Source organism: Athalia rosae, chromosome 2, assembly GCF_917208135.1.
Source record: "Athalia rosae chromosome 2, iyAthRosa1.1, whole genome shotgun sequence".
In the NCBI taxonomy this organism is placed as follows: domain Eukaryota; kingdom Metazoa; phylum Arthropoda; class Insecta; order Hymenoptera; family Athaliidae; genus Athalia; species Athalia rosae.
In genome coordinates, this window is record NC_064027.1 from 11,622,562 (window position 1) to 11,643,503 (window position 20,942).

The following is a 20,942-nucleotide window of genomic DNA, read 5'->3' on the forward strand; positions in this document are numbered from 1 at the left end:
CAGGATCTTATTTTTAAATATATTTCAACTGGTCGTGGTTGATAATCTGTATTGCACCATAAATGTAATATCTCTGACAGTCCTAAAAACAAGAGAACGTCTGCAATTTGTTTCATAGTTACGAATAAGCCTACTTTACGTCTGAATATCGTCTATAGCATGTGCAGACATGTTTCAATTGCTCAGGAGGTTATTCGAACCATAAAATTATTCTATTCATTGCAGTTCGCACTAATCGTATATGGTTTTCGTTCCATTTCGAACGCCTTAGAGACATGCGTCCAAAACTCATATCGATGGAATAATTGTCCTTCCTAAGTCTTTACGGTACATAGATAAACATTCTCGTATCGTAGTCACTGACAAACTGCATGTAATTCCCGCAAAAGAAGATATCTGAGCAAAGAAGATTATATTCAGAGGTGCGAAATAACGTCATTTCGTATTAAAAACGATAAACAACAAATCACACATTTCGCGGTTGTAGAGTATAACTGAATGGATGTCGAATAATTTTTCACCTTGGTATCCATCCAGCGCTTTGCAGCTGTAGTTTTATTAAACTCAGCATCCTATCGTTTCGAGTCCGTATCGTCGTTGGGTCACGTTTGAAAAGGTTATTCAATTCTCGGATTCTGGGGTAATCTACCACACTATATATATATCGTATCATCGACGATTCGTAAATGAACCTGCCGGTCGGATCGCAAAGAGTCGCTCGCGTATACGGTACGGGGTCGGGTGGAAAGTTGAAACGGAAATATAGTTACCCGGAACTGATCAATTCGTTCGTCATATCTACTGTTCCGGCTGAAGGATTTTAGGAGAGCAATAAAACGAAAATTTGAATATACGTGATAAAAAAATAAGGCTAGAAGTGGTCCCATCAGAATTCGTGTGAGTATTAACATGTACTTTTTACCATTTTTTCCCGAATCTCAGACCGTTCTTGCTGCTTTCAGTCGCTCTCGATCGTTCGATTTATCGTCAACATTTTGGCGATTAATTAATAAATTTAGTGATTGTTCGTTGCACCGGTATTTGTCGTAACGTGCCGCAATTCATCTCGTCTACAAAGTATGATTCAACCATCTTCTTCAAATGAATACCGAATGTTGTGCGCAAGTTATTGATGATTTTCATTTGGCACATCGTTGACATTGGCACACAGCCAAGGAGGGTAAAATAATGAAAGAAGATGGATGTCATATTCAAAAAGATTTTGAGTAGAATCGGCTGGGCAGTTGTGAAGCTTTGTTAGGATCGAAAGTCATCAATAATTGCAAGGGTGTATCGGTTCCACGATTACTGCCGTATCCACTTCAATATAAATAGTTTCTCAATGTTACGGGTTCCCTTTGTTACAATTTTTCCAATCGCATGACCTACCCCAACGCTTTTCTGATCGAATAAAATTGCACAGAACTTATTTTCAATATTCATTAGACAATATTTGGAACGATCGATTCTAACTTCATCAGTCGGTTCAATGAACCATGAAAAATTCGTTGCTCGGTTGTATTCGAATTATCCAACGGCTGAACGAGCTGAATGTTTTCGGAAATTTTTCGCCCTTGCATTTGCAGTTGATCGTATTTTTGCAATTATGTCATATTATCCAGCCAACCAACATTTAGATTGCCAATATCTCAGAGCTAAGAGTCCTGACCTCTAGTTTACGTTTAATCTAATCGCCATTCCAGTTAATTCGCGTCTTCGTCGTAATTAAAATTTATCTGTGTATTCGACCGAAAAAACCTCTAATGATCGATTGCGTCGAAATAATAATTCGCCTTGCAGCTAATTCGTGTACGCGGAGATAGGATTCAAAAAATTCTCATCCAAACGTGCAACCATAATATCGTACTTACGTTGCTCCACAATAAGTCAGTTTGTCAGTTCTCCGATTTCATAGAAAATCCAAATACCAACGGATGAAAACTGTCGTAGTATTGTCGCGTTCGTAAAAGTGTGTATTCCAGAACAGGTAGAGATAACTTGCATGGTCTAAATTCACATGCTATGGTTCGGGTCAATCCGAAGAATTGCAGTTCGTTTCGTGGCTATGAAGGAATATTAAAAAATAGATCATTGCTAATTGATCAACGGATTTTGTATTGTTATCGATTTTATAGAGGGTAGCCAAATGTGAACGGTGCCGGAATAATACCAGATCGCACACGCCATGGAAAAGACTGAAAAGCAGCGAGCAGTACCAAACCCATTGGAACGAGCGAACCCCATTTCAGCAGTGACATTCTCGTAAGTAATATCCATATCGCCAGAAGATTCCTAGTAAGAGACATCGAGAAATGGCATCGCGATGACTCCTATATTATTAACGAGCTAATATATCTTAGATGGTTGCTGAAGACGTTTGCGCTAGGATATCAGCGAGATCTAGAAGTAACCGATCTTTATGCACCTCTTCACGAACACGCGAGCAGCGTTCTTGGTGATCGTATCGCAAGGATATGGGAACGCGAACAATTGAAATGTTCTCCTTCGAAGAAAAACAAAAAAGGAACCCAACCTAGTCTACTTAGAGTAATTGTTCAATGTTTTGGATTTAATATTATGATGCTCGGTCTCGTATTAGCTGCCTTGGAATTTCTCGTCAGGTAAAAATCGTCTAGCGATTTTTCTTTTATCACCGTACAGAATAGAACGGATCGAAGCTGTTCTGACAAATGGTAGACGTATATTTCTTTTCATTTCATAAAGAGTGATTCAACCGCTGCTCTTAGCCGGATTACTTCGATACTACAGCGGTCAGACGAACATGGAAAAAAGGGAAGCATATTTGTGGGCGGCAGGTGTAATTCTTTGCTCTACGCTTAATTTCCTAGTCATTCATCCCTGCACGCTGGGCGTCATGCACACAGGGATGAAAATAAGAGTCGCTTGTTGCTCTCTCATATACAGAAAAGTGTTAAAACTTTCGAAAACTGCTTTAGGAGAAACGACAGTTGGACAGGTATGATATTTTATCAGCTTTTTAATCGTTTGAGTAGGAAATTGATTGTTTTTGATATTTTAACAAACTTTCACAGGTCGTCAATCTCCTTAGTAATGATGTGAATCGATTCGATCTGATGATTTATGCTTCACACTACATCTGGTTGGGACCTTTGCAGTCCATAGTGATAACATACCTCATTTATAGGGAAATTGGATGGTCCGCCGTTATCGGCATGTTTACCTTGATAATGTTTATCCCCATACAAGGTAGGTCTGCGAATAGATGGCTGTCAAGATGTAAGAAAATGCATTAATTGAAGGGATACTGTTTCCCACCCCTCAGGCTACATCGGAAAGATGTCTTCGATATTCAGATTAAACACCGCTCTCCGAACCGACGAACGAATTAGACTGATGAATGAAATAATCAACGGCATTCAGGTGATCAAGATGTACACGTGGGAAAAACCTTTCTCATATCTCGTCGCTAATGCTCGGCGGTAAGAGAAAATTATGAATATTCTCGCGATGAGTTATAAGTAGAAAATATTAAATTTCCTCTTTATTCATCAGGACAGAAATAAGCGCGATAAAAAAAAGCGCGATTGTTCAAGGCATCATCTCGTCGTTTGATCAGTACATACCGAGGCTCTGCGTCTTCATCACAATATTATGTTCCGTTCTACAGGGTAATCATATAACGGCTGAACAAGTCTTTATGATGACAGCCTTTTACAACGTACTGCGCAACGCGATGACTATTGCATTCCCATCGAGTAAGGACGATACGCTAAACTAACAGTTAATAAAATTTGTGTGGTGATTATTTTCCGATTTCGAAAGTATTTTGCATTCACAATATCGTCCCGTCGAATTGCAGGTATAGTTCAAGTAGCCGAAGCTTTGATATCCGTGAAGCGTTTGCAAAAGTTCTTGATGCTCGACGAGACGGAAAAATCACCTTGCACCCTCGGTCAATTCAACTTCAAACAAACGGGATATGCTCCACCCGCTATTCAATTAAAAAATGTCACCGCAAGGTGGGGATCAGACAACAAAGAAAACACACTGTCTAATTTGAACATCAACATAAAACCTGGACAACTTGTAGCTATCATCGGTCAGGTTGGTGTCGGAAAAAGCAGCCTTCACCACGTCATACTACGCGAACTTCCTTTGAAAAGCGGAAGCATCGAAGTGAATGGTAGAATCGCTTACGCCAGCCAAGAACCTTGGCTTTTCTCATCGTCGATCAGACAAAATATCCTCTTCGGTCGTCCGATGGACGAAGCTCGCTACGAGAGAGTCCTCAGTACTTGTCAATTGAAAAGAGACGTGACCTTGTTCCCTCACGGCGACAAAACTATAGTGGGCGAAAGAGGGGCCAGTTTGAGCGGAGGGCAGCGTGCGAGAATAAATTTGGCAAGGGCTGTCTACGCGGACGCTGACATCTATCTTTTGGACGATCCATTTTCGGCAGTAGATACGCACGTTGGAAAAAGCTTGTTCGCCGATTGCGTCGAAGGATATCTTCGCGGAAAAACTCGGATCATTACGACGCATCAACACCAGTATCTGAAGCACGTGGACCGTATAATTTTATTGAATAATGGGACGATCGAAGCCGAAGGTACATTCGCTGAACTTCAAGCTGCCGGATTGGACTTTATAAAGAAACTTGGAAACATCAATGAACCGGAGGATAATAACAGTTTGAGAAGAACCTCGAGCCAAAAAACTTCGACTCAGAGTGTCACTTACGAAGCAGCAGATCCCGTTGAGGTAGGGGAGATGAAAAGTAGTGGTCAAGTCGCCGGTCGAGTCTACATGTCTTACTTCAAGGCGACTGGAAATATGTGCTACGTTGCTGGTATGTTCATCGTCTGTATCCTCAACCAAGTCGTCGCCAGCAGCGGTGATTACTTTGTCACTTATTGGGTGAATACCGAAGAATCATCGAAGGCTACGATGCTTAACGGAACGATGTCATCGCACTGGACATCGCCATTGTCGAGAGAAATGTGCGTTTATATCTACAGTACAATTGTTACGGCTACAGTAGTATTTACTCTCCTAAGGACTTTCATGTTCATGAGTGTTTGTATGAGAGCGTCGAGGAGGTTGCACGAGAATATGTTCAACAGTATAACCCGAGCAACGATGCGATTTTTTAACACAAACTCTTCTGGGCGTATTTTGAACAGGTACGACCACATCGTACTCGGATCAATCCCCTGTTTTTGGAATGATTCATAAGTACGTGATTTGTCTGTAATTATTTTCTAGGTTCTCCAAAGATATGGGAGCCATTGACGAAATGCTACCCTTGAGTATGGTGCATGTGGTTCAGGTCAGCCTGGCGCTTCTTGCCACGATTGTCATTGTTTCGGTTGTCAATCCCTTACTGATAATACCAACCGCCTTTATTCTCTTTTTGATGTATCTATTGAGGAATTTCTACATCAGTACTAGTCGCAGTGTGAAACGTTTGGAAGGGATAAGTGAGTTGAAATTTTCCATACTCACAAGTGTCATTGAAGTTGTTGTTCAATTGTTACAATTCAGGAATTGTCACTTTTGTTGTTTACTAATTTCAGCTCGTTCTCCGGTATTTGGTCACCTCGGTGCAACTTTACACGGATTAACGACCATAAGGGCTTTCAAAGCTGAAAATATATTGGCGAAAGAATTTGACAACCATCAAGACGTGCATTCCTCGGCGTGGTTTATCCTTATCGCGAGTTCGCGTGCTTTCGGATTTTATTTGGATTTCACGTGTGTACTTTACACCGGTTTGGTTACCCTGAGTTTTCTAGTTCTCGATCATCAGACGTTCGCGGGAAATGTCGGGCTGGCGATCACACAGTGTATCGGACTTGCCGGCGTTTTACAATGGGGTGTACGACAGACAACGGAAATGGAGAACCAGATGACTTCGGTCGAGAGGGTCATTGAGTACGGTAAAGTCGAACATGAGCCACCGCTCGAAAGTAGGCCGGAAAATAAACCGCCCAAAGAATGGCCGGCCCAGGGAAAAATAGAGTTCAGAAATGTTTCGTTGAGATATGGCAAATCGGACCCTCCAGTTTTGAGGAATCTCAACTTCGTAATAAGTCCGCGTGAGAAAATCGGAGTTATCGGGCGAACTGGAGCAGGAAAGTCGTCCCTGATCTCTGCTCTTTTCCGCCTGGCTTACATCGAGGGAGAAATATACATCGATGACATACCGACGAGTACCTTGGGCATACACGATCTACGATCTAAAATCAGTATCATCCCTCAGGAGCCTGTTCTTTTCTCGGGACGTTTGAGGGAAAATCTTGATCCTTTTGACGAATATCCCGATGCGGTTTTATGGCAAGCATTGGCGGAAGTAGAACTGAAGGAAGTAGTTCAAGAACTGACCGGGGGACTTGATTCCAAGGTTTCCGAGGGCGGTACAAATTTCAGCGTTGGGCAACGTCAACTACTATGCCTGGCTCGCGCGCTTGTTAGAAATAATCAAATATTAGTTCTTGACGAAGCGACTGCCAATGTCGATCCTCAGACAGATTTATTAATTCAAAAAACTATCAGGAAGAAATTCGCCGATTGTACCGTTCTAACGATTGCTCATCGGCTGAACACGGTAGTCGATAGTAATAGACTGATGGTCATGGATGCTGCGAGGATAGTGGTGAGTCATTCCGATCGCGATCCGTATTCGAATTCATAATCCCCCTCGGTGAACATGAATATTGGTGTATGTATTTCTTGTCTTTATCGCAGGAATTCAATCATCCTTACGTCCTTCTTCAAAATAGCCAAGGATTTATGTACAATATGGTTAGACAGATGGGACATTGCATGGCACAAAATATTACGAGAGTGGCGGAGAAGGTAATTTAATCAAATTCCAAGCAATTGATCGTTCTTACAAATACCGCCCGATTTCTTTGTTGCAGAATTATCTTCAGCAGATTTTGCTATGATGCGATCGATCGTAAAGAATGAAAATCTTTAAACTCACCTGCGAGTCTGACTCGAGTAAGTAAGTACGAACATCGGGAGCCGTTCGACGTCAGAATTTCTAAATTCGTTACCCTTCGCATCATCGCAAGAGCCTCGACCTCGGCTGATATGCTGCATTCTTCACATTATCACCCTCGAAAAGTAATTACAACACAATGTTATCATCGTAACGTTTTCGTGAATATCACATACTTTTTTTTATCCATTGATAATAATATTTTAATTTTCTTACGATGATCGTCGAATGGTATGCCCTCACTTACGATTACATTAGTAACTCACCGACTCTTGACAGCTCTCCATAGATTGATGCACACGGGCGTATTTACTGTGATGACATTTGTTTTCGATTATCACCATTTCATTATTAGTTAATTTAAGCATCGCTGTATAATTGATCCCGTTCAAGACCGGTCAAATGATATACCGATTTTCGTTATTTTTTTTATTTTTTTTTTGTTAAATATTTTTCGTTTGCAAAAGTCGATATTATGAAATATGTTAGATATAATTAATCTCGATGCTCACGAAATATGTAACTGAAGTCTTTGAACTGATTTCACGGTAGTTGTGTGAGTGGTAAATGAGTTCCAAATGATAACGATGTGTACAGATCTGACTGCGATCTCAGAAAAACATGAGATTGAGGTAAGTTTGTGAGGGAGAAAATCTAATTTTTCATTCTAGGTTTGCCTTAGATTTTTCACCCAACAAATTTCAAGATCAATAAGCTATTAACATTTCATAAAAAGAAGCTGATGAAACTTTTTCTAAGATTACACGATTTTATTTCTTCGGCAGTTGTTTTGTGAAGTTTCTTTTTCCATCCATTCACGGTGTTATTTTATTTTATTTTTTTTTTCATTCGTTATAGTTTTCCCAATGAAACTCGTTGATGATATCGACAATGATTTGTCCGATAAAAAAGAAACGAGGATCACTTTTTTCACCTAACGTCCCTCCCTCGATAACTGTAAGTCCCTTATTGTGTTCGATAAATAATCATTTGAAGTGAAAGATGATTCACGTAATGAACATCTATTTACACATTTACATTGTCAATAGTGCCAAGTTCTTACATGCATATATGATGTTATTATATTATACTAATCGCATTGGAAGATTGAGAGGAAATGATTTGATTTGACAGTATACCACACATATATTGTATATATTACATCAAAATGTATATGTACATCGATGATTTGAATAAACGTTTTTTTTTTTTTATTAAAATAAGTATAAGATGTGCATTTTGAATACTTTTTATTCGAAAAATTCAGACGTAATGAAGTGAATCTACCAAACTATCATTCAAAACCGATAATGTTCGGATACCTGAATGTGATCATAGATTATCATACAAAACATTTCCAATACAAAATCATATAAGTTTCACTTACATGATTCACAGTTGTGAAATATTCGCACCATTCTTCTGATCCTCGTTAAAATACTAATGAGACGTAAGTAAGTAATATTTTCGTATTTATCATAGAATAAAATATTTCTGTATTGATGATATGACATTACAATAGGTATTCAGTGACGTGTATACTTCGGGTGTACGTGATAATTGAAAAAAAAAAAAAAAAAAATGTATCAGTAAACAGCGCAAAATTTTGCAACTATGCTTAAAAAAATCATTATTACCTGCTATCAATTTGGCACACTATTCGAGCTCTAACTATACCATAAAACCCCAGCTATCTATCTGAGCCCTATGCGTGTTTATAATCGGTATTCATTTTTTAAATTTATAATCATGTTCATGTACTATGCTTATGTTACACGCAATTTTCTAGATCACCGTACGAGTATATAATTGTTCTTTTCAAATTTTTTCAAAAAATGAAGTCACCTCAGAATAGGCCCCGTTCAGTTGAACTCACGCACGAATGTGCGTGAGTTACCCTCACATTACTGTACTGTGAACAATACTCTCGCACCCTTATCCGAGATCAGCCGAGGCCTCCCTTCCAAATCAGATAAGACGGTGGAGGCTAACAGCTGCAGAGCTGCGGCACTTTCTGCCCGAAATCCGCGGACCTTCCTCAGAGCAAGAATGGGAGTCACTGGAGACCCGTACGTAGCTCCGCGGTGAGGTTTGAGGGAACTTCGGATGACGTAGGATCATCGGCCGTATATATTCTGAGTGAAGCTCCAAACTAGCGCTAGCGAGAAAGGTTGACCACATTTCCAGTGATCATAAATTCAATATTTTTTCAACTTCGGATTTATTTATAATGTTAATCAATATATCTATGGTTACAACTAATTTTATTGCTTACTCTCGATTTTCTGATTTGTTGTTTTTTTTTTTTTTGGTAACGAGCTTACATGAGGTGTATGTATAGGTTTAACGTATATATCGTACACCTATACCTAATTTAGAATCTATCGAAAAAATGAAATAATCGGAGATATGTATTTCCGCGAATGTTGAATCTTCAAAGGCGTTATTTTGTTCTGTTGATGATTTTTTTTTGCGTTTTTTCTTTTTTCACATTCAATATTAAAACATGAATCAAAACGAAATTGTAAATTGTTTGATGAAAACGAATTTTATGATATCGATGACAAATCATGTGTTATTGCTATATTCTATTCAATACACGAATATATAATTACAATTATTATTTCTTGAGTATTGGTCACATATAGGAACTCGCTGTCAGATTTATATTGAAAATAATAATTTCACATTGATGTAACTACCCATTCAATTTATAATTATCATTTATTCTATCGTTATAATTAATATGTGGATGTATACTTATGATTATACATCGGCACAGCTATGTAATGATTTGCGTTCACTGGACAATGAAGACGAATGAAAAACAAGAGGAGATGAAAAAAAAATTATTGTCCGATAAGTTATATGTCATCAAAATAGATTCAGCAGTCGTATGAAATTCATTCAAGTACAATGTTGTAAAGATAATTGCACCATAAAATCAATTCGCATCATCAAAGTGTAAAGTATTTGTAAGAAAATTATTTTTTTCATTTCTGTGCAGATAGTGTAGGTGGTATAGTATTCAATACGTAATATAGTCGGCGTAATTTTCAAAGTTCATAAAATAATTTTGTTGTTCGATACCCTGTTTACTGTACACATATATGATACAAGGTATAGAAAAAAGCAATAAATCGCAGTTATCTATGTATGTAAATTTTGGCACAGGCGCATTGTACCTTCATTTTGATTTTCTCACGTTTTCTTTGTCGTTATAATGATAATTTTCACTTCTGGACGGGAGCGAATAATCTGTCAAATATGTATTTCAAATCGAACCAGACACTGCAATATGCCTCTGCCAAATCAGAAGGTATCCGAAATTTAAGGCTTGATGAATAGGTAATCTTCCAATTTATCAGAAAATTAATTTGAGAAATTGTGGATATTCGCGACAGTTGAAATATCGGCTACAGTATCATTGAACCGAGGTGATTGCTAGAAAATTATTAATTTGTCTAGGTAAGAAATGAGGAAATAATTGTCAGAATAAAATGGGAATACTAATCGATAATACCTAGTGGTAAGAAAGTTATCGCAAAAAAGCAAAGTTACTCTCTTCTTGTAGCTCATTACTAATATTCGAAGGTAAAAGTCACATCGCGCCCAATCCGCACAAAGCCACTTTAATACTATACAGGATTTATTGTCGACATCAGTGACTCGGTAAAATAGATGACATTGTTCTTCGTCGTTGCAGTAATTTTTTTTCAAAACAATATTACATCACCGTATCCTGCTTCCCTGAAACCATCTTTTTTCAAATCTTGTTTCCGCAAATAATTTGCGAAAATGATTTTCCATATGGAATGTGGAAAGCACCGAACGGAATTTTTGTGGATTAAGAATCATATAAGAATTATGAGAATGAGAGAATCACATTCGATATAGTTCTGGGGTTATTCATAATTCTCCCATAATCTGTCCTACACGTTGAAAATACGCGCAAATATGTGTTCGAAACAAATTTTATCGTTGACAAATATTTCCGCGTTACAGACTCACTTGTCAAGTTTGATGACAAACGCCTCGCCAGGAAAGATGTTCAACTCCTTGAAGTATACCGTATTGTTCACCCTGTTCGTCGCACCAACGACTATGTACCCTCCGTAGTAGAGCGAGGAAAGATCTTTCGTCTGATTTTCTGCCCCAAAATTTGCGACTAACACGTAAGAATTACGACGGGGGTATCGACGTTCGACAACTAATAATTCGTCGTCCGTGTACCTGAAAATTTAGGGCCGTGCAGGTATTAGAACTTGTATACCTTGACGCAATTTTCGAACGCGCGGTAAAATTCAAGCTCACCTAATCTCGCAGTTCCCGTTAATCTGGTGATCCTTGTAAACTCCGTTCATGTAAATCGTCGGTGTTTCCGAGCGTAGTTTGGACATGGCGCGTATCGCACCTACAAGGGTTGTTTTAATGGACTCCGTGGACCCAAGGAGCCAATGGATCGCACCCGTCGATGAAAATCCGTCGCCTTTATCCGTCGCCCCCTCCCACAGCATCGGCATTAGATTGTGAACGTGTTCGAGGTCCCGATGGTCCTCGCAATCGCAGTCCACCATCCCAATCTGCGTTTTCATAATTTATAAAGGTTCTCATCACTTCGGGGCTACTCATGAAATATAATATCACGGAACTCACCTCATCTCCATAAAATATGTTCGGAGTCCCGGGGAGCATCATTCCTAAAAGTGATGCCGCGATACTCGCGTTGCTAACGCTGAGGGAGGACGCGATTCGACTCGTGTCAACTCCACCGATGCTCCAATGGATCCACGGATATCCCGGCTTTTCGAATAAAATGCCGTTCAGAACCGAGTTCACTTGACTTTTGATCCCAGTAGTTCCGTTGGAAAAATTCAGAGTGACATCGATGAGGTCGATTCTGTCGAGGATCACATTTTTTGCAGCGCCCTGGGGAACGTTGGCGAGAACTGCCGAGTTGCAGATCAGTATTCTGTTGGGTCCGACGAGAAATTTCCAGTACTTCACAAGTTCGGCGAAATTTTTTTCCTTCGCGTAATGTTCGAGTCCTTTGAGGTAGAATCCGTCGACATTCTTTTGTAACCAAAATTTAATCGCTGCGGTTACAACGTGATCCTTTTCAGGCTCTTGTAACGCAGACGCGAGAAATGCGTTTGGTTTCGGATCAACCGGAGGTGGTACAGAGGACAGAATGTTCCTGATGGACTCGAAGGACGTGGGTTCGGGTGTTGGGAGGACGTTAGGAAGGACTGAAACCCCAGCGTCTCTTCTTTCGCGTATCTCCTTGTCCCTTTTGTTCGGTTTCGTAGAATACGAATTTCCACCAGCTCCGAAATTCTCCACATAAGGATACAACGGAAGGTCAAGAACTAGGGACATATTTCTCCTATGAACAGCCAGTACCAGGGCATTGAAATCGTCGATCGTTCCCAAGTCGTGTTGAATCGCGAGAAGACTGGTTATGCTCCTGTAGTGTTCGGGGTAATGTTGCGCCGGAAATATCGAATTCAATCGAATTACCTGCACCCCCAAATCGCTCAGGTAATCCAACTGCGCGGCGATGCCTTTGAAGTCGCCGATCCCGTCCCCGACGGTGGATGAGTCCTTGAACGAGGCGGGAAATATTTCGTAGAAAACGCTTCCTTGCCACCATTCGACGGGTGGATCGCACCTGGAAGGCGAAAGGAAGTGCGAGTGTTAATTTAACCGGAAGTACAATCCCCCGAGCTGAGGTTGTGTTTGTATTTCATTATTGCGAATGACCAACCTCTTAGGCATCGTGGCAATGACTCCGACAACCAGGGCTACGCATCCGGCAAGAAAGGACATGAAAGACCAGAAGCAGGCTTTTCGAATCAACGGCCAGTTCCATGCCATGAAACGGTAGTCTTTCGGGCTCTTTTGAACGGCTAACTGAATTCCGACTAACGGTGGCTTACCGCCGTTCTCCTGATTGTAAAACTGAAGAGTTATGGTTTTAGTTTTCGTCAATGTTAGAAAGCGGAGTGCGAATTAGTCTGAATACACACAATGAATGATTGAGCCGTTATTAGTCGGCAGCTGTTACTCTCTTAATATCATTAGTTGGGATTGAAAATTGTTTGGAATGATTCATCTCTGTTAACGATGTGGGCGAGCGGTTTTTTCGCGGATATTTTTATTTCTCATAATATCTAGAAAATTAGCGTCGACAATCGTCGTTCAATGATCTATTTCCTTTGACAACTCTCTTAATTTTTTATCGAAATCTTTGTCTCCTTTCAAATGTAACGATCGAATGAATAAGAGAGAGCATTACGTTGATCTTGAACCGACTGACCCGAATCCGGAGACCACGAAGTGTCGAAACGATGAGATTTTGATCTATATAGTGTATTTATAAAACGGAGTAGTATCTCTTCTTGGATTTGGCTTAGGCAAACTATCCCGTGCCAAACATAAGATCGTTAGTTCATTCCTCATTTGTAAATTCGGGACAATTTATTTCTATCGAAATGAAAAATTCGCTGACTTATCGTCCGAATCTTACAAGATGTATGAAATGAAGCTGTTCACATCTCAATTCATGTGGGAGCCTACGAATTATTCGAAATCAGAAATCGGTTGATAAAACCGTTCGAGTAAAAGTTGAGAAATGAAAATTTTTATAAAAATGTAAATAAAATGCTGGGCACCTCTTGGGGTCCTTGGAACATGGTAGTATGAAAATACCAATTCTTTGTTCGCCTTGAAAATGTATTATACATGTATGTATAACTACATAACACGCGTAGAACACGTATCTATTCGGTGCTTTCAAGTTGACATAGTCGTAAGCGAGTAGCGGTTGGTTGATTGACGCGTGTTGAGTGAACCCAAACCGTAAAGTAGATATATAACCTGACGCCGCAAATCACGATTCCCAAGACTCCCCCGGGAGTAGTCGGAGCGTGTGGGCGCCAACAATAAGTAAGTATTCGCGGTCTCGAAGCGTCGAGACGGAGCAGCACAAGTAGTCGGCGAGTGTCTGTTATACGAATGCATCTAACACAATGTCATAACGACGTTATATTATTGCGTCGTAACGCGTTGCGTTACGTTGCGAGTTAAATTAAACTTATTGTCAGCCACCGTCATGAGAACTCTGCGTCTCCTACGCCGCACCGGCGTTAATATAAGAGCGAATCCTAACGGGGAACGTAGACTCCGAAGTTCTTTTCCGTAGACAGAAGACGAGCACGAAAAAAGAGAAAAAATAAAGTCTTCTCACTTTGCAGCAACAAGAGGCGTCCTAACTTGAATAAAAACGAACGAACAACTGACTACTCGGTTATGTACAGTTCGCTGATGAAACGAATGAATGAATCAATCAAATTTTACAGCAATTTCATTTACAGGGAGGCTGGTGGGGGGATCTCAAAGCAAACGAAGAAACTTTTGTGCTATCGGCAGAAGAGAAGTCAGTTGAAAATGAATACGAAATGAAAAGCTTCGAACACGCGAGAAGTTCGAAAATTTAATATATTATCACACGTACACATGTACCGTGCGAAAGGGACATTTTGTAACTGGCGAAAATCGGTAACGAACATTCCATCTGTAAAAGTGACAAAAGACACCTCTCACTCAAAGTTTCACACTTATACTTACGAGAGCCTGGGCGTCAGGGGCGAGATGTTGATAGGCTGTATTCAACTGTGTTAGAAGCTGGGTACAAACAGGTTCATTATCTCCGCTGCTACTGGCGCTGCTACTACTCGATTCTACCATTGGGTCCCTCGAACTGGGTTCTGAAAATATTATGGATAACGCATGAATAATTTGAACGCGTTTGGAAAATTAGACCGCAGATCGAACCCGACCCTTTGTGTGCAATTTCTGATCGCCACCCTGCACCGTGTCGTCTATAATGCATACAAGAGTATGAATTTATCGTAGACGTCCCACGTACGGTGTGTGTACGTGGATAATGACCGTCCAGTTATAGGCCCGTTGTCGAGATTGTTTCGCGACACGAATTCAACGATTCCAAGCGTAACGATCAGTTAACGGCAATTGTATTCGTTGTATGAAAATGCGCGGAATGATAAAGTCGCGACAAATGACCATTGAAGTGTTCGCTGTGGTCTCACATACGTTCTTCGCGATGATATATGTAGTTTCTTCTCTTTGACGGAACATAAAGAGGGATGGGTCTATAGGCGAAGCTCCGGTGTGCAGAATCCGCATTCAACTTTTTCCGTCAACGCGGAGGGCTTTTTCATCCGACCCCCTAACAAGGGACCCAATTATTCATGCGGGCATACGCAAATGTGGTCATCACGGTCTGACGCAAAGCCTTATGGCCACGTTACCTCGGTGATCAAAAGCTACGTCACAATTTACAATATTCTCCGTGTGTATTTTTACATCCAATCTAGGCAGAATACGTGGGCATTGTGATTTGTGGGATAATGAAACACTTGAAACAACAGACGTTTCTGACGAACTATACGTAGTATTATGTACCTAAATGAAAGCATTTCTCCTCTGGTAAAATGGGTCATGGGGAAATGGAGTAGCTCTTCTGTTTGTTGCGGAAAAATAAGTTGGGCTTTATTAGCGAACTTTCTTTGAAAATACGATGCGCGCGAGTGGTTTTCAAAAATTGTCATAAAATAATGCAGAGGGGATTCGATCCGCAGTTTCGTGGATCGTGATTTTCGATACCGCAGAGAAACAAGCGACCATATTCCACGATGTATTTTATGCATAATGGTCATTTGTTGTACCTATAGTTTCTGCAGGTAACGAGTTTATCGTTGAATTTAGCTAGTTTACGGCGTCGTTGGTCATCTGACAGGAATTAACGAGATTTGGAAGAATCATTCGATTCATAAGATGCGGGTCTAGACGCACGTGATATTTATCGTTAAAAGACGAAAGATCTTGGCATTGCACGAATTTACTTTCGAGAGTGTATAATAATCATGCGGGAGACGCCAACTGCACTGAAACACACCTATATGTGTGTCAGATTTGGCATCATTATTGTATCAAATGTGGAATATTTGTGCTCCGAAAGAATAAGCGAGGGGCAAAAAAGTACTGTAACGTTATAACCGGGACCAATCGTCGGAGAAAACCGGTCCATCGTATCAGTATTTCAAATTATGCGTAGGAGTTTACATTTGAGTTGGGCGAAAAAATATGAATCGTTTGGTATTCAGCGCTTTCTTTTATTTCGGTGTACCGGTTGAAAGACTATTAATCACGGATAGTTGCCTCGGTTATTTACGTTCGTAGCATTTTTCGAGTTACCCTCTGAGCATGAAAATAGGCGCTGTAGCGGCAAGTCTCGCTGTAATTTTTACGCATAAAAATTCGCTTGTTCGGAATGCTAATATCCTTGTTTTAACTACAACGTTGAGAGCGAGGTGAAGAGTAAAAATGTTCTTGCGATTTTTTTGGGGATGACCGTCCATTTCACCACGAGTTATTTTGAAGTCCTTTACTGACCTTCGTGCCTTGGGTGTCAATTTTTGACGCGATAGATAAAGAAAAAGTAAATTGAATAAAAGTCGAGCAATGAAATTTTCGAAGGAAATCATTCTCGCTCTAATCACATATCGATGTTAAAACTCGTAGTCTCTTCGCCACCGCCTACCATTCACATTTTATCGCCGCCGATCAGCTGCTCTATACCGTCGCTTTCTTCGATCACATTTCATCGTATGTAATATCGCATGGCAACGCCAACAGGATCGAATATCGCACGTACGTACATAGGCACGTGGTTAGACTCTATTTATAACTCCAACGTTTTAATTATATTGCCTAGTTAGTATATCACCGTATCAATAAATCAATAAATCGAACCTCACGTTTTGACGTCCATCATAACGTTCAATTATTGTTCAACTGATACGTATCCCTAACTCTGAAAAAGTAAAATGGAAAAAAATTTGTCATCCTGACACATGATAATTACGAGTAATGTATGTACTGGAGGTAATGAAAGGCACGAATTAAAATTGCTCGTCTGATGAAATACGAACTGAATTTTGACTCACCGTCATTTATGGGTTTACTGGAACTGTTCAGTGCGACCATGTTTATGTATCCGTTGAGACCGTCTTCGGTGATGAAATTCCCCAGTGTCTGAGCGGGCCCCATTTCCAGGGGTGCTCCTTCCAGAGGGTTGAACATCGGCGCGTTTTCTAACGGTTGAAACATCTGCCCTGGTGGTGGACTGGGTGTCAAAAGTGGGCAATCGGACGTCTCCTCATCCTTCGAAAAACAGGATTTCACTCGTCAGAATTTTTGTCATGACACGAGCGGCGAAAACTGTTGCCAAAACCAGAAAAGGTGACTTTGACTCACCTGTGTCAAAAGCTCCTGAGAACTGGGCGATACAAGTAGATCACCGGGAAGTACGACGGACAGTAAACTCTCTGGCTTTTGAATGTTCATTTCTACGAGACAGACAATGGATGATATTTTAATCCTCCGAACTAACAGATGCTCTCACAATACTCCGTTCCCACTGTCATTGGATTACCCCATCCCATTTTTGGATTATATAGTTTTTTACGCACGCGGATGGGAGAACCGCAAAAATTGTATGGGAGAAATGAATAGATAGATTTATTCATGGGTATCCATCTGATGAGATTTCTAATATTCTCTTGTGCAGATTTTTCGAACGTCTGTTTCATTATTGATATGAAACGATCAGAAGAATGTTGGATTGCCGTCGGGCTTGAGGGACCGACAGACGAGTGACTCGTTAGATGAATCGATCCCTGACAATTGCCTCTTCGTGTTGAGTCGCGAGTCTGCCATTACGTTGGGAAGTTTCGCTCGATGGTTGTCATAGATTATGCATGTCTATGCAATTGGGTCACTAAAGGCTGGTACACGGTAGCGTAACAAAACCCATTATCCAAACTCCATTGAATTTTAATCAATGAATCCCCGCGTACCGACCCCGTGGGAACTGTGCAGTAAACCGAGTTAACCTGGAGGGATATCATGGCCTATACATAATAGAATCTCCAATCACCCCGTTAGCTTCCCTACGATGAAGCTCCGCGTATTCCCGATATCATGAGAAGCTCCCCATGCGGAATTCGGAAGCTTTTTTCCAACATACATACCTATATGTATATGACTCAATGACGTTCGGTCTACCGAATTCAATCGAAGCTCCGTTTACCCGCAAGCTGCTGCGACTCCGGTGAAATCGGAGATACGATCGCACGAATTTTTCGTGTTTTTCCGACAACCGTCTTTCCGTGGCATGCGGGCAATATGATACAAAGGCATCAACAAGTAGTTGATTACGACGATAACCCGTCATAGCCGAGGTAATTACGTAGCTAACAACGCGCCTTTACACAGGTAATACTTTACCGAAGTGATTCAGAAGCTCAATTTTTCGTTCAAGCTTCTCAACAATTTCCACTTGCACTTCTGTGTGAAGCGGAAACCTTTTCAGGTCAAGAAAACAAAGGCATAATCGACGAGTGTACGATCGACGGCTGTATGGTCTCAGGCAAGAAGTTTTCGTCCCTGTCTGGTCCATGAACATATGTATACCTGTATACCTATATGTACCTATATACCTATGATTGATGTCTGCCCACCTTCGTGATGATATTTTTAAACCAAAGACATTTGCAAAATATTTTTAACCGAGAGCCACGAGTTGTACAACGTTAGCAGTATGCATGGGATGCGTTTGAGGCATCGAGAAAATTTTGCACGAGACAGATGGATGCCGGATGAAAATCAGATGTACAACGGTCACCCAGATATCACGGGATGAAATAATTACACATATATATTTGTATGCCTCACGAATACAACCATACGCCGAAGTAACAGTTGATCACAGGTTTTATGTTCGTCTCTCGTTTGGCAAACGTGCAATTCGGACTAGGAGACTTTGCACCGCGTATCGTTCCACGTAAATTCGTGATAAATGTTACGTGCATATCGTTCCTATACCTATGGAATTCAACCACGCGAAAGAAATGCTTACGCACGTTTGGCGGCAATATTTTTTTCAGCGCATCATAACGTCCTCGTACAACGAGTGGGACGCCGATGATTTTCACCTGCAATCGTCGTGTTTTTCGCGCGTTGGAAACTCGAAGGCAATTAGTAGAGTCGGTCACGAGTACAATTGTTACGTAACTACCTGACGCGCTCTTCCTAAACATTTGAAATCTTATCAGACCTTGGCTTCGCATTTTTGTAACTGGACACTCGTCGAACTTCTTGGAAGAGCGTCAAACGAGTCAACTCTTTTTCTTCACGCAGAATTTGGTGCAGGGCACGAGGCGTCGACGTGTATTCGGTTTCATTCCGCTTGTTTTCGCACAGCGAGTTTTTCCGCTGGAATGAAGTAGCGGACGTCATTTTGATACGGAAAATGCTACAGGTGGGCACCGTGGCGACCCGAGCACCCGATCGTTGACGGATTTGTTGCGCGTATGGTTTATATTTCTCGAAGCTAGAAAGTCGACCGCACTCGTTATGTTATGACCTTCCGATCAGTCTCAGCGTAGATCCATTGCTACCACGAAGCCATAGATGCCCGAAACGTTCTGACATCAAACATGAAACCGCAGTGACCACAGACTGACCGTGAGACGGTTTCGTCATTTCTGAAGATCGAGTGACAAGGATTCGCGATTTTTCCATCGAAAGAATTTCTCTGTCTATGGCAATAAGGCGAGCAAATCGAATCAGAGGCAGGAGATTCGAAAAATTTTCGAAAAAATTTAAAACAACGTAGTCTACGTCATCGTTCGCGACTCGATGATCACATCATCCAGCTGTAAAAAATGAAATTCTGATCTCCCGAGTTAAACAACGATACTGGCTATTGTCTGCAAACCGATAGCACATGATACTCGAATGAGTTCTAACGTATGGATGTGCGTCAACATTTGTCAAAGACGCGCGTAGTATATTTTTAACTGCCGTGTAGACCGAGTGGTCAACTGCCTGTCAAGGCTAATAATTAGATGCGCTCTAACCGACTGAATTTCTCACTATGCTGGCATGACGATCGGCCAATGATTAGTACAAAAACACAGCGGGGCACGTGCGGGTTTGAGGGTTTGGTTCCACAGATGAATGAAATTTGGAAAAAAAGCACGAGACAAAATCTTTACGCAGTCCCAGTCTGCCAGCCCTCCATCCCCCGAACCCTCGGGGACACGTACGAGGGAATTCTACGCACACTTACCAAACTAGCCGGTAGCCACGTGAGGATGACGTCACTCGATTTCACCGGAAAAATTGACGTTCCGATTCCGAGCTTCTGCGAAGAGATCCCGAAGGGGTGGTTCGCCCGGCTTATGAATTTGATGATTCTCGGTTATTTTTTTTTTTTTTTTTATGAAACAACGAGGTTGTTTTATCACTTGAACGCGCGGGGCACGTGATGCAATAACTTCGGTTGTTCGCTAGGTCGTTGCAACCCCTCGAAGACGCGTTCCGGGGGTCGTCTGGCCGTCGATTGATACTGAAACCGGACGTATTCGCTGCGCGCGGTTATTTATTTCTGAAAAATTCTTCGCGGCAACTTTTCTCCGCAGATCGCGCTATGCTGACGTTATTCGTCGCGAATCAAAGAGGGTTCGTCAGCTCCGGTGGCGATGCAGATGGGCGTCGTGGGTCCTGACGAGCACCCGCGTGAGTGCCGCGCGTGCCTAGCCGGATATATTTAGCTTCACCCCGCAGGCCCCACGTCGCGATATGCGCACGGCGACTCGCGATTACGGCGCCTCCGTTCACCGGGTGGTAGAAGAACTCCGAACAAAATCAATACCAAAATATTGTTCAGCGGTTCATTCGAAGTGTCCGACGATCCGATGCCGAGCGATGAAAAAAATATCGGCATCTTCGGGTCATCCCGAAATCCGTAGGAGATCCTGGATCAAAAAAATTGGATTGGTCGAGTGACGCTTCCTCCGTAGAA

At 41.3% G+C, this 20,942-nt stretch overlaps 2 protein-coding genes across 6 annotated transcripts; one reads left to right on the plus strand and one right to left on the minus strand.

Annotated features, from left to right (window-relative positions):
* Positions 1-2: 2 nt before the first annotated feature.
* On the plus strand, positions 3-8,214 carry LOC105682901 (probable multidrug resistance-associated protein lethal(2)03659). 2 transcript variants are annotated; one of them, XM_048649820.1, is made up of 12 exons: positions 3-897; positions 2,136-2,262; positions 2,361-2,621; positions 2,725-2,977; positions 3,054-3,228; positions 3,305-3,461; positions 3,535-3,737; positions 3,842-5,165; positions 5,248-5,462; positions 5,559-6,637; positions 6,730-6,840; positions 6,906-8,214. In XM_048649820.1, the coding sequence occupies exons 2-12, from the start codon at positions 2,186-2,188 to the stop codon at positions 6,930-6,932; spliced, it is 3,882 nt and encodes a 1,293-aa protein (XP_048505777.1). In that variant the 5' UTR covers positions 3-897; positions 2,136-2,185; the 3' UTR covers positions 6,933-8,214. The 2 variants fall into 2 exon arrangements, with proteins under 2 accessions (XP_048505777.1, XP_048505778.1); XM_048649821.1 differs by lacking the exons at positions 3-897; positions 2,136-2,262; positions 2,361-2,621 and having other exon boundaries at positions 2,841-2,977; positions 3,282-3,461.
* LOC105685096 (neutral and basic amino acid transport protein rBAT-like) lies at positions 7,797-20,668 on the minus strand. 4 transcript variants are annotated; one of them, XM_012398949.3, is made up of 8 exons: positions 20,208-20,668; positions 17,330-17,421; positions 17,020-17,236; positions 14,618-14,757; positions 12,756-12,937; positions 11,645-12,659; positions 11,303-11,571; positions 7,797-11,221 (listed from the first exon to the last, which is right to left on the minus strand). In XM_012398949.3, exons 2-8 carry the CDS (start codon positions 17,417-17,419, stop codon positions 10,996-10,998), a joined length of 2,139 nt encoding a protein of 712 aa, XP_012254372.2. In that variant the 5' UTR covers positions 17,420-17,421; positions 20,208-20,668; the 3' UTR covers positions 7,797-10,995. The 4 variants fall into 4 exon arrangements, with proteins under 4 accessions (XP_012254372.2, XP_012254366.2, XP_048505780.1 ...); XM_012398943.3 differs by having other exon boundaries at positions 12,756-12,949; positions 20,208-20,667; XM_048649823.1 differs by lacking the exons at positions 14,618-14,757; positions 17,020-17,236; positions 17,330-17,421; positions 20,208-20,668 and adding an exon at positions 13,663-14,598.
* Between the last annotated feature and the right edge of the window lie 274 nt (positions 20,669-20,942).